At 40.5% G+C, this 12460-nt stretch overlaps 1 protein-coding gene across 5 annotated transcripts in view; it reads right to left on the bottom strand.

The window, feature by feature from the left end:
* Positions 1-12460, bottom strand: part of march8 (membrane-associated ring finger (C3HC4) 8) — an 85243-nt gene that overhangs the window by 26545 nt on the left and 46238 nt on the right. For all 5 annotated transcript variants that reach the window (XM_044045144.1, XM_044045142.1, XM_044045147.1 and 2 more), the window contains one exon: positions 1713-1763. In XM_044045144.1, coding sequence (XP_043901079.1) covers positions 1713-1763 — 51 coding nt within the window. The remainder of the gene's footprint in view (positions 1-1712; positions 1764-12460) is intronic.

Here is a 12460-nt window from a genome sequence, read left to right on the forward strand (position 1 = left end):
CTCTTCCAAGCGGTACAGTTGATTCAGTTCGGTTTGTTGTTATTACTTATTGACATTTCTTAAGTTGTGAAGAATACCAAAATAAAGGATTCATTAATGTCTCCACGTTTGTGTTTTCCTCTGTTAGACACAGTGTAGTCCATTAACTGGTTTACAGATAATCGTGTGACATTTGTGCAACAATAGGAGCGGAACTGGGAAGAGACGGTTCAAGGAAGTTTGTGATTCATGTTTACTGTGTCATCTTTTTTGGGCGTAGTAATGAATGAATTGAAATTTTTGAACAAAAATATTTGTGGTTCAAAACACAGACTGAAGTAAACATCTTTGTTTCTCACTGATCTGCACAAATATCACACAGTAATCAATGTAAATATGCTTTTAGTCCAACTACGAGGTGACAAGCTGGTATGATGTCACACCATTTGTGTAGCCGACTTCCCACAGTGGAAACACAAGCCACATCAGGGTTTACCGCTCCATGACAAAGCTGAAATGCACTGTACTGCTTGTTGGAAATGTCATATGAATTAGTGGTGAACAAGCATTGGTTTAAACTGGGGATTGATTTATTGGGCCACTAGCATTCCTTCTCCTCAGACAGCATAAGCTCTAATAAAGCTGTGGTTGTGATTTGATAAATATAATATACTGAGAGTCAAGTCCATAAAACATTAAACAAATCCCGATTAGCATAAAGGCTAAAACAATGTCTGCAGTGCACATATGAAAGCCATTGTCAGTATCATCAGATCTATTATCTAAGTGCTACCGGCTTGTGGATTAAACATTATTGTCAGAGCACTTCATGGTAATGAGGTGGCCGTGACATCTATTAGCACAAGCAACGGGGTTTATCCCATCAGAGGCTCAGGAGAGCGAGCGTGGAAGCCCTGAAGCTACATGTGATGCAGGCCGCAGCCTTAGCTGGAGAAAGGGAGGAGGGAGGAAAGAAGGTGAGAAAATGTAGAAAAGACAGGAGTCGCGGAGCACAGAGGTTTGTGCAGTGAAGACACAATCTGCTTCCTAAAGAAATGATGAAAGAGGAGTAGTGATTAGAGAGCGATGCGATGTGATAGAAGCATCCATTAGCTGCTCTCTATCTCTGTCTCCAACTCAACACAGACTCCAGCGTTTGCACAACCACAGCCTCTAGCTTTTAGAATTGACTTTAAGATCGTGTTCTAAACTTTTAAAGTCTTGCTTCAGGTTATCCAGCTGAACTTCTAACTCCGTGTACCACTTCCTGCTCCCCGAGCTTCATCTGATACCTTCATTCTTAGATCTAGAGCATTTGCGATCAGGGCCTCCAGACTCGCTGCTGTGTTTAAATCTCACGTCTTTACAACTGAAGTGTGCAGCTTTTAAATATGAACCTATCTCTGTGTTTCTCAGTGCATTGGCGCTGAGATGTCATTTTGCAAAACAGGTTGGAGTATGACTGAAAACACAAAGACACCAAGTCCTTCTGCAGTTTAACAGGATAAACGCTCCACTCCACCCGCTCCTGCACTGCTGCTGTATACGCACAAACGCTCCCTCAGTCAGATCTTAATAGTTCTGCCTGTTTTCAGGCTCTGCATTGCAGCTTTAAAGTGGCCGTTGTCTGTTGCTTTCAATGTATATGCTTTGTTTTGTTTTAAATTGTACAGCATGTGTGTGTGTTTTAAATGTGTGCGCTTTCTGAATTACACGTGTGAAGCTTTGCTCACCTTTGAGATATTGCTGGACCTGCTTGCAGAATGACCCAGAGGCTTTTCATTCTGCGGAGGAGAAAAACAAACAAAACAACGACAGCCGCCGTGAGACACAGAGAAATAAACAATTCCTGTAAAGCTGCACATGCATGCAACACAGGCTGCCTCGTAATTACATTGTTCACCACATCACATTGTGCTCATAATGAATGGAGGCTGTACAAGGACTGCTCAACTTAAGCACATAATTAACATTTGACCAACTGAAGCAAATATTGTGCTGCATCCTCTGGGTGCCGTGAGTGATTCCAGGCAAGTAATATGGAAATGTATTTAATAAGTAGAATTAAGATTGTTCAGGCTGGATTAAAGCGGCGACAACACAAGAGACACTGCTACCCTCGGAGCCACAATACAAGCAGTGGAATCTAAGAGCAGATTATAAGATAATGAAAAAATGTTATGGTGAAGATACGGTAACTCAACTATTGTTAGGTTTCAACAGGAACAGGTGGGACTGATTCACAGTTTATCTCCATCTAATGAGGGCATCAAAGCTCGGGCCAGAGTGAGCCTGAGCTGTTGGGCATCTTACAGGCGTAAATCGAGTTTGTCTCGGTCCAGACAAAATGTAGCCGAGCCCATTATACGCAACACATCCGTTCAAACTCCACATCAAACGGTGTCTCAATATTTGTGCGACGACCCGGGGAGCGGAACAGGAAAATCCTTCCAGCACTCGGCACAGTCGGGTTCTGTCTCGCGGCCGTAATGATCCTCGGTTTCCTCTGAGTTTCCTGTCGTCTGCTTGCATTGGCGACGCGCGCAGACACTGGCGTTCAGAGCTGGCATTAAAGCTTCATGTGGTTCTTTAATGAGTAATCAATCACAGTTACATAATACGGAGTTCAAACCAGGCCTGACAAATGGAAATAAGCTCTTTGGAACGAGTCATTTTAATTGTATACATAAAAGCAAAAAGAGATTACACAGTTCGGGACATAAACTCACTGTGGGGGCCTCTATTGACCGCCACCTCATCTTACTGCACACAGCACAACAAACACTGCAGCTTTATTATACCAGAAACCCAGAATTGAACCTATAAAGCTGCCGTCTAAATGCAATGCTCCTATTTACTGTTCCACTGCACCTAAACCAACTCTATATACAGTACAGGTCCTTCAGTTAAGATAAGTTTTGACAGATATTTCAGTGGATGAAAATTCAGCCACATGCAGGCTCTCACACTCTCGACACACGCATGCACTCACGCAATGATACAACAAAAAGACAACACAAAATGTTTCCCATGTTAATTACTGAAGCAATTCAATTCCTAGCTGTGACCAGTTGCCATGGTAACAGAGGACTAGGGGCATGTAACAAAGTCTCTCTCTCTCTCTGCTTGCTTCCATCTTCAATCTTATTTCCCTGTTCTACAACTAGACGCTGGAGGACATTAAAGATAACATCATATAAACACTGATGGCATAACCTGCGTTTACAGGAAAGGAGGAAAACACATCTCTATCCATCTATATATGCAATTTTTTGCCACTTAGATTCAATAAATGTCAGGTGCAAGGCCATTTTCTCTGATGTCAAACTGTACTCACCTAATGTATTCATCTGCCAACCTCTTACTATGTGTTCTTGCCGTTCTAGCCGTGGATTTACGAGCACACACACACACACACACACACACACACACATCTTTCTTGAGTTACGGCCAAAAACAGATTTGAGAGGTTGTCGTGGCCGTGACCTCTAACATTCCCGAGACCAAATGTGAAGAAATTCTCTTCTCTTTATATTGTGCTCACAATAATGGCTGTCTCTCTGACTGCACACATTTTTAAAGACATCAAGACCTCTGTGGTATTAAAGTAAAGATATTGTCTATTATCACACTGTTGCATAGTTACTGCTTGTAGTGTGGTGCAAATACTTACACACACAGAAATAAAATAGAAGAAGACCCCAAACTTTAAAAATAAGCTATATTTTGTCATCCATCTGTGATCAGCTGCACTGGCTGTGCACCACAGTCTCAGTCTCGAGTGCTTTTTTAAGGTGAGAAAACACACATGAAACAGTTGAAGGCGTGTAAAATCAAACTGTGAAGTTTAGAAACCTGAGGCCACAGTTACAGCTTTGAGTGCACTCACGGTGCCACTGCTGACAATAACAGCTGACTGACATAAATGAAAGGTTATTATTATTATTATCATCCACAATTTTCACCAAACAGAGGTGGAGAGATCTGGGTTTTTTTCTTATTAAGTCAATGCAGCCCTTTGCCAATCGTTTGTGATTTGATTTGAAAGAACACAGACACATAACAACAGGGCATCCACAAAATTGCTTAACTTGAATAAACATTCATTGAATAACACTTGTTTTCTGACTCTCCAATGTGATTCATTGTCCACACTGCAGACTGTAAATACATCCAACAGACGTAGCAGCGTTTATTAAGTTTCTGAGAGGAAAAAAGGTGTAAACTTAGATAAATACTCGCTCAATTAATGAATTAAATAATAATCAGCCAATGAACCAAACTGACTAATAAATCAGTCAAGCGACAGCTATTCGTTGCTATTTTTGTTTTTGCTGTGAGTGAGGGAGTGTTCCTGTGAGTGTCACCACGTCTGAAACACATCTAAAGTTTGTCTGGTGCCACTTGTACTTTAACAAACTGCAAAACAAGGCAAATCTGCCTCACTCTCTGGATACTAGTGGATTACAATGAGACAGATCTCCATGCCATATTACATCTTCATCGTCCTCACACACAGTGGTGCACGCAGCTCTCAGTGGGTGCAATTTGTGCAGCAAATCAATAGTGTCATTGCCAAAAACGATGAAAAGCCACATCTCGGAGGAGACGGCCGGCAGGATAACAGGCTCGCCGAAAAGAAAAGCTCAAACTGATGATCCTTGGCCTTAATCCTCCCTTCTTGAAGAAATGAATGAAAAAGTGGGAGTAACAAGGAGATTTGTTTCTGGAAAATAACAAGGTCGCGAGCAGGCCGATGACTTTTATAGATACCCGTGATTAGAGCTCAGAGGCTGAAGGCAGACTACAGGACATGAGGACATCTGCACCATTTCTGTGTGTCCTCGCTTTCATACTAACCCCATTGCTCTGAAACTCATCTCTTCTGAGCGGCGTTACTGACAGTTTGAGGTCCAGCAGTCACCTTCACTGCCGCCGCGACATGAGACTATAGACAACCAGGATTTTTTTTTTTTTTTGGGCTCATACATAATTCTGATAAAGAGCGGCTCAGGTTTCGCAGTCTGCTGTGTCTGTGTCTCTTCACCGATAACACAACCTTCAGACCACTCTGAAAACCAGCGCTTCATAAAAGGAAAAAAATAAATAATTAAAAGTAGAGTTCAAGAGGAGGACAGGTCAGAGTCAGAGCGATTGCCCTGTCCTTCAGGACTCGGGTCTCTGTCCACAGGGACAAAAGAGTTCACTTCTATGCAAAAATCTCAAAAGAAATGACAAGTTAAACTTTCCTTTTTTAGAGGTTTTTTTTTTCTCTCCCAAACTCAGCTTTTTCAACATTAGTGCTTTGGACTGAAGACTCAATAGCTTCTTAAATGTGGAGATCTGCTGTTTTTCTCCATTCAGTACCGCAGTAAAGCGGTTTGACAGTCAGACAAAACGCTTTTACAAACAACAATTTACATGTCAGTCAGAGAGATTTTAGGCCTTTAACAGACACGTTTTTTTGTTCACACATTAATCAATGTGTGGTGTTCAAGCCCTGATAATAAAACTATTCAAATAAGCAAAATGTGCACAGTTGGGACTTATTACAAACAAACAGCAGCTTCGTCAAATCTTCCAACTGTCAGAAAGACACACTAAAGTCTGCCCTGAAGTGGTGAAGAGGTGACGGTTGAGATCCTTTCTTTATCTTTTAGGAACCAAGCGTCAGGATGTTGATTCCACCTATTTCTTCAGGTAATGTGATTAATTTCTGGTTCTTTTAATATATGTGCTTAATGGTGATAGAGAATTCCTGATGTTTTTCCTTTTTACTCTTGGCCAAATCAAGGCCTGAACTAAATTGCTATTCACAGACAGAAAATATGTAATATAAACGTCTTTTTTTAAGGACGCGCACAGAGGGACACAGAGGGTGGTTGATGGGACATGAGATTCAGAGGATCTGAGAGACGATGACGTGTTTGCTGGACTCGACAGCATCAACAGTTTGATTGGTCAAATTTAAGTCATGTGGTTAAATCTAATTACTGAGGTAACCAAAGTCAGCTCATTAGAACAGGGAGGGGAGGAGAGACGTGAACAACAAGCTTCTTTTCTATGGAATACATGAAACAATCAGTGTTATTCAGGTCAATTTTATCACAACAGATGAAGATAAGCACTGTAATCAGTGCAGCCGTGATGTAATTAACGTGATTATACGTGTAAACACTGAATGTTATGACATAAACTGTTGATTCTTTATTTCACCTGCAAATTCTACATCAGTGAAGAGTCTCTTGTTAGCAGATACTTCCTCCTGGTCTCTGCAACTATTTCACACCAGAGTCAGAACACAAACCTGACACTTTCCATCAGACGGGCCATCTGTGCTCTCTCGCTCCAACGGCACAGACAATGAAACTGAACTGCACACGAGAGGTGAGAGTTGCAAATGAGAGCCGTTCGTCAAGCTTGTTCATTAAGCCCCTCCACCTGCATTTTCCTGCCACCAGAGAAGCTGCTGCATCTGCTCTTACTTGTAAAGAAACTCTTTGGTTTTTTTTCCAGCTGCAAGTTTGCAAGACAGAGGATCCTTAGTGAAAGAAAGTCATTTGGCTACAGTGCATTGTAGTCTGTCATGGTTTCTATCAGACTCTGCCAGAAACATGAAGAAGCCTCATGAAGACGTTCTGTTGCCCGGAATATGACAAACAACTTAACTAACTGACAAATTCATCTTCCTCTGCCTCACAGCCAACCAAAGACTCCAGCTATATTAACAAACACTCTGTTTTGGAAAAATAGAAAAATAGATTTATGAATGATTATTGGTGGAATCTGTGATTGCATCTTTATTCCTGATGCCAGCGGGATAAAAAAAAGTCAGGCCAAGGACAGAATGAATCAGTCAAAAGTAGTTCTGGGCGATGGATACCTTGGCACCGGAAGTGCACAATATACTGTATCTCCAAAATGTCAGCAGTTGAATTTACACCATTTAGAAGAAGCTCTTTTTTTCTGCGTGTCCCGAACATACAGAGACAGAGACAGAGAGCTGTTTTACGTGGCAGTGACTCAGTTGAAAAAGTGCCAAACATTTCACTATATCATCTCCTGCTATAGGACAAAGAAAATACACACAGCAGGAGAGAGAGTGGCCGATGAATGATAGCAATCAGACAGCGCTAATGAGAGGACTGCTGCAGGCATTAATTCAGGGAAACTAATGGACTGACGACTCTGTGTGTGTCTGTGTGTGTGTGTGTGTATGTGTGAACAAACTGCAGCTATGAAGTGATTTGATTTCCAAGCTGATTGTTGTGTTCATCCCTTTCTTTCAAACGTTCACAGTAGAACACCGTCACTCTACTGTACCTCTGTTTAAAAACATCATCTTAAAACTCACCTCGAGCGTCTAATAATTGTCATTGACAACTGTGTTAAACGAAAATAATGAAATCCCTAAATTAAATAGAAAATAATATATGTACTATATATATATATAATGCACTTGATTTAAAATCAAACATTTAAAGCTGCTTTTTTTTCTGATCTAATTGGTGATTTTATGACCATTGAAAGTGCAATCGTGGCTCTCGTGTAAATCAAATTAGCGAAATGAACCGTGTTGAAGGGAAGGACTGTGCTCAAAAACGGAACTATGATTAATAACTGCGACCTGTGGAGGGCAGCATTACAACTTCCCCGTCTGTAACTATTAATAAAGAGGACAGCGTTATCCAAATGTAGTGCAGTTGCTGTTACGAGCACCTGCGGGCACAAAGGGCTGAGATATGATGATGTAAATAAAGCCTCTGCACACTGTGTACACACTGTCGCCTTACCCTCATTTTCACTTTGTTGCACCTGCCAGAGTGGTGCCCATATTTTGGACGCTGTGATTAATACACAGAACCTGCTGACCTCATATATTATGTTCTCTACCTGTTTAAATTATATTCACTCAAGAGAAGAAACCTTTTAATCTTAGTTTGCGATCATTATTCGTTGGAAGTCAGTAAACCTCACCTTTCCTGTGCCGAGATTGATAATATGGTAGTGTCGAGATCATGTAAGCTTGTACGCAGCATGAAACCATTTTAAAAGGGCTTTACATCACACACCAGATGTCACTTCCAGACAGACGGCAGCCTTTTATGGCAGCCGAAGAAAAGTGCATGCAGCACTTGTGAATCTGTAATTCAAGGTTTAACTCTTAAATGAGCAATTTTGCCAACGGAGAGAGAAAGAATGATAACTACAACCCCTTTTATATCAATTACACAGTCATAATACAGCTATAGGAAGGAGGGAAAAGCCTGTGAATCTCCAGAGGAAGGAAGGAAGACACAGGACAACTTCCCCTGAAATAAATGGCACAAGACCTAAAAACACAAGGCGACTTCTTTGTTTTTTCTCCAATGCCCACATTGTTGCAGGACAAGCTGACACAAGATTTCTTTCCCAGGCTGAGATAACTGTGACTTCTCCGTGTAGACCCGACTCCTGAGAGAAATCTTTGTCAAGTCACACAAATCAAGTGATTACAGTGTCAAATGGGGACGATAAACACTTTTCAACCTGAAAAATACAGCTGGGTGCGCTGGAGCATGCGCACCAGTGCCAGTGCACACAATTGTGTCGACACTCATACACCCATCCACTCACCCATGCGGCAAAAGCAATATCAAACTCAAATGTCAAAGAGTCCCATCAGGAGCAGACGTTGGAGGAAACACAGGCCGACTCTCAGGGAAACAAAGCTCCATGAGGAATCTCAGCTCAGCAGGAAAAGAAGAACAATGAGTGGACAGCTTGACAGTCACAAATTAGTATTCAACACATTATCCTACACATTCCACTTTTCTACTTATTACATTATGTACATTATGTCCAACACTGTTATTATTTCAAAAGTATATTCTTAGCTGAGAAAAACCTGCAGCCACACAGCATTTTTTTAAGTGTCTGTTCAGGCTGCACAATGTTAGGAAAACAATATGTGCAGGTAATATGCTGTGACATTGTAGAATATTGCAATAATGGCTTTCCATATATAAATACATACCCTTAGGGCCGGGTTTAATAACAGTCACGCTCACGCCGCTAAGCACAACAAAATGTGCTTTTTTAAATATATTATATATTATTATATTCTACTTTCATTGAACTGGAACAGAAAATATGAATTATTTTCAATCTACTACATACGAATGAGATTTCTTTGGTTTTGAATTATTACAGCAATGGGATATGTCAATGATTAGCAGCAATACTTGTGACAGTGCCACCTAGTGGAAATGGCATGGTTTTTTTTTTGTCTATTGCCGAATACGGCCAAAATGACACCATCTGGAGAGTAGTAAAAATGTTCAATTCCAAGACAAAAGCCCTATTGACACCCAGATAAAATACATGTAGTATACTTTGAATGGGTTTCAAAGGCACATTTTTGGCGCTTAACAGTATGAGTGCAACACTTGTGTGTACACGGTGTGTTTTAGCCTTACTGTAGGAGCTGAACTGGATACAAGATCGAATAAAAATATACAATCTTGCCAAAATTCTTTTGAAGAATGAATTTTGTCCCTATGTGGTGTTAATGTCTTAATAATTTGGGTTCACTGCTACCATGAGACAGGGAGTAGCCTATACAGACTTCAAGAACATGGTTTCATTGACAAAACTGAACATCTTAATGCTGATTTAAATCATTTTCCTAACTGGATTGTTAAATAAATATAGAAAAATGCCAATTTTAAATAAATGTAAACACAATAATTTATATCCAACAGCAGTGTCTCGTAATTGTCCAATCAATTTTCTTTTTACTTTTCTGCACACGAGGTCACTGAGGTAAGAGCATGTTGTAGTGTGGAGGAAAATATTTACATTTTTGCAGAGAAATCCAGTACATCTTGCAGCTCAATTAGTCTTTTGTGATGCATATTATACGTATCGATATAGCAATGACGGTTCATTCTCAATATATTGTGCAGCCCTAATGTGTCTGTGTGTGTGTGTGTGTGTGCGTTTACCAAAAACCACATCATGCATTACAGCATGTAAAGTGAGACTGCAGGAGAAGCAGGAAAATCCCCCAGAGTCTGTGGTTGTGTACAAGTCGACAAGCTTTTACATGAGCCTGTGTGTGTGTGTGTGTGTGTGAGAACAAGCTCGTCTGTCTGTGCTCTCATCAGCAGGATGTGAGTGTGTGGCGTCCACTCATTTTCCACCTCCTCCTCATCCCTGTCTGTCTGTCCATCATATCTCTTCATCTCGGCCATAATCACATGACCATTTCCAAACAGGATATGGAAAGGGGAGATAGTGACGGTTATATTCAGTTACGATGTGGATGGTGACCCACTGTGGCTGTGTCTGTTTACACAGTAGATATTGCAATATAGATGCAATACGAGGGTAGGGCGGTCACTTTTTATACAGTGAACATTTTCTCAGAGTCTCACTCTTTAGCATGACATCAGGCATTATGTATGATTTGTGTGGGAGGGGAAAAAACTCAAGCTACAGCTAATTAGCTTGGCACAATGTCTCCTAATAATATGCGTCATCAGTGTGTGTGAACCCTGAGTCCCTGTGATGTAATCCTTCAGTCACACACACACACACACACACACACACACACAAACTCACAGGGAATAAGAGGTCACGTTAGCAGTGCAACGCGAGACACACACTGACCAGTACTCGGCAAAATAAAGCAGGGGAATAAGTTCCACTTAAACTAAAGTGGAGACCTTAAACTTTTAAAAAACAAGAGTGCAATAACAGCTTGAGGCTCGAGTTTACCTAATTGCTTCTTTACAGCTAGCAGCACTTAGCAGCTGCTTAGAGAAGCATTAGCTTTAGTGCCATCTGGGAATTTGAACAGCCAAGACGAACATTTCTGAAACAAAATCTTCAGAATAGTAACAGCACAGGAGCTCAGTTTTCAGCGCTGCCTTTAACTGTTTTCCTAAGGAGCTTCAGTCTCTAGTTTTCGTTGTAAATTATGTTCCCATTTAAAAGGACAATAGACGATAAAGCACAGCAAATACGAGTGGACACCATCCGATGTGGTATCACCATATCAAGTTTTATCATATTTTATCGTCTTATATTTCTCATTTGACAATTGATATTGTGTGTTATCTAGTTGAGATAAGAGCTGTTATGTGTATGCATTTACATTTAAACATGTTCTTTATTGTAGGTTCAATCATGTATATGGTAAACTAGCGTTAGCTATAAACTCTATGTACAGCACATCAGTTGCACTATTTGTATTGGAACGATGTCAACTGGGTGCAGGTGACACCTGTGAAGTGACATGGCGGTGGTCGACATGTAAATAATTTCACACGCTGCACAAAAGGAAGTTTGTTTTGCGACTAGAAGACAACCATTATCACATTCCCTCTCCCTCTTGCTATCCTCTCCTGTCCAGCCTGTCTTGTTTTGTCCGTCTTCCTGGTCTCTCTCTCTCTCTTTCTGTGTGTCCATCCGTCCACTCTGTCCAACAGTTTTTAAGCTCTTACATGACATGTGACTTCATTAATCTCCCCCTCCCTCCCTCCCTCCCTCCCTCCCTCCAGCTGCAGATTTGACACAAAGCCCTGATTTGTCGTTTGTCGATGATGTGTTATACTAAGCTTTGGACTGAGGGAGGAAATATCTATATATATATATATATATATGTGTATATATATATATATACATATATATATATATATATATATACACACATATATATATATATATATATATATATATATATACACACATATATATATATATATATATATATATATATATATATATATATATATATATATATATATATATATATGTGTGTATATATACACATACACACATATATATATATATACACGTGTGTGTGTGTGTGTACAGTGTCTTAATGTGTTTGTTTATATTTGGAAACAAATAAACCTAGACCAGCAGCTGACTGCAGGAGCTGCTCTTTCACACCAGTAAGTATGGTTAGGGGGCACAGAGGAGAGGTGAGCGAGTTCATGTGTCCATAATCTGATGAGATGTGGTTTATTTAGTAGTCCAGTAATATGTAACCAAACACTGTGAGAACATGCCCTGAGAAATGAAGCAGCAGTTCAAAGGGGAAACAACTGTTTACACAGACAATCAAGATACCATTGTTTACAGGAAGTTTAAGTTCTCATTTCTTGGTGATGTACTGTAGTTCTCCTCACCCCCCTCCCACTCACCACAGGAGAAAGTGGGTCAATCTTTCACAACGAGGAGGTGGCAGATGCTTCTCTCAGACAAACACACAAACAAACATCATGCATGCACACACAGCCCATATGAAAGATACACACAAAGAAACAAACATTATGTCCCCTCCGCTCATAAACACATTTCCAAAACAACAGACTGTGCTCCGATAGTGTCGCCGTCTTCTTGACAGGATGTAGGGACAGATCCTTTCTGACCCTTTCTCATTTCGCTCTCTATTCATCACTCCCTCTCAGACTCACTCACACACACAAAC

Source organism: Solea senegalensis, linkage group LG15 (genome assembly GCF_019176455.1).
Source record: "Solea senegalensis isolate Sse05_10M linkage group LG15, IFAPA_SoseM_1, whole genome shotgun sequence".
NCBI lineage: Eukaryota > Metazoa > Chordata > Actinopteri > Pleuronectiformes > Soleidae > Solea > Solea senegalensis.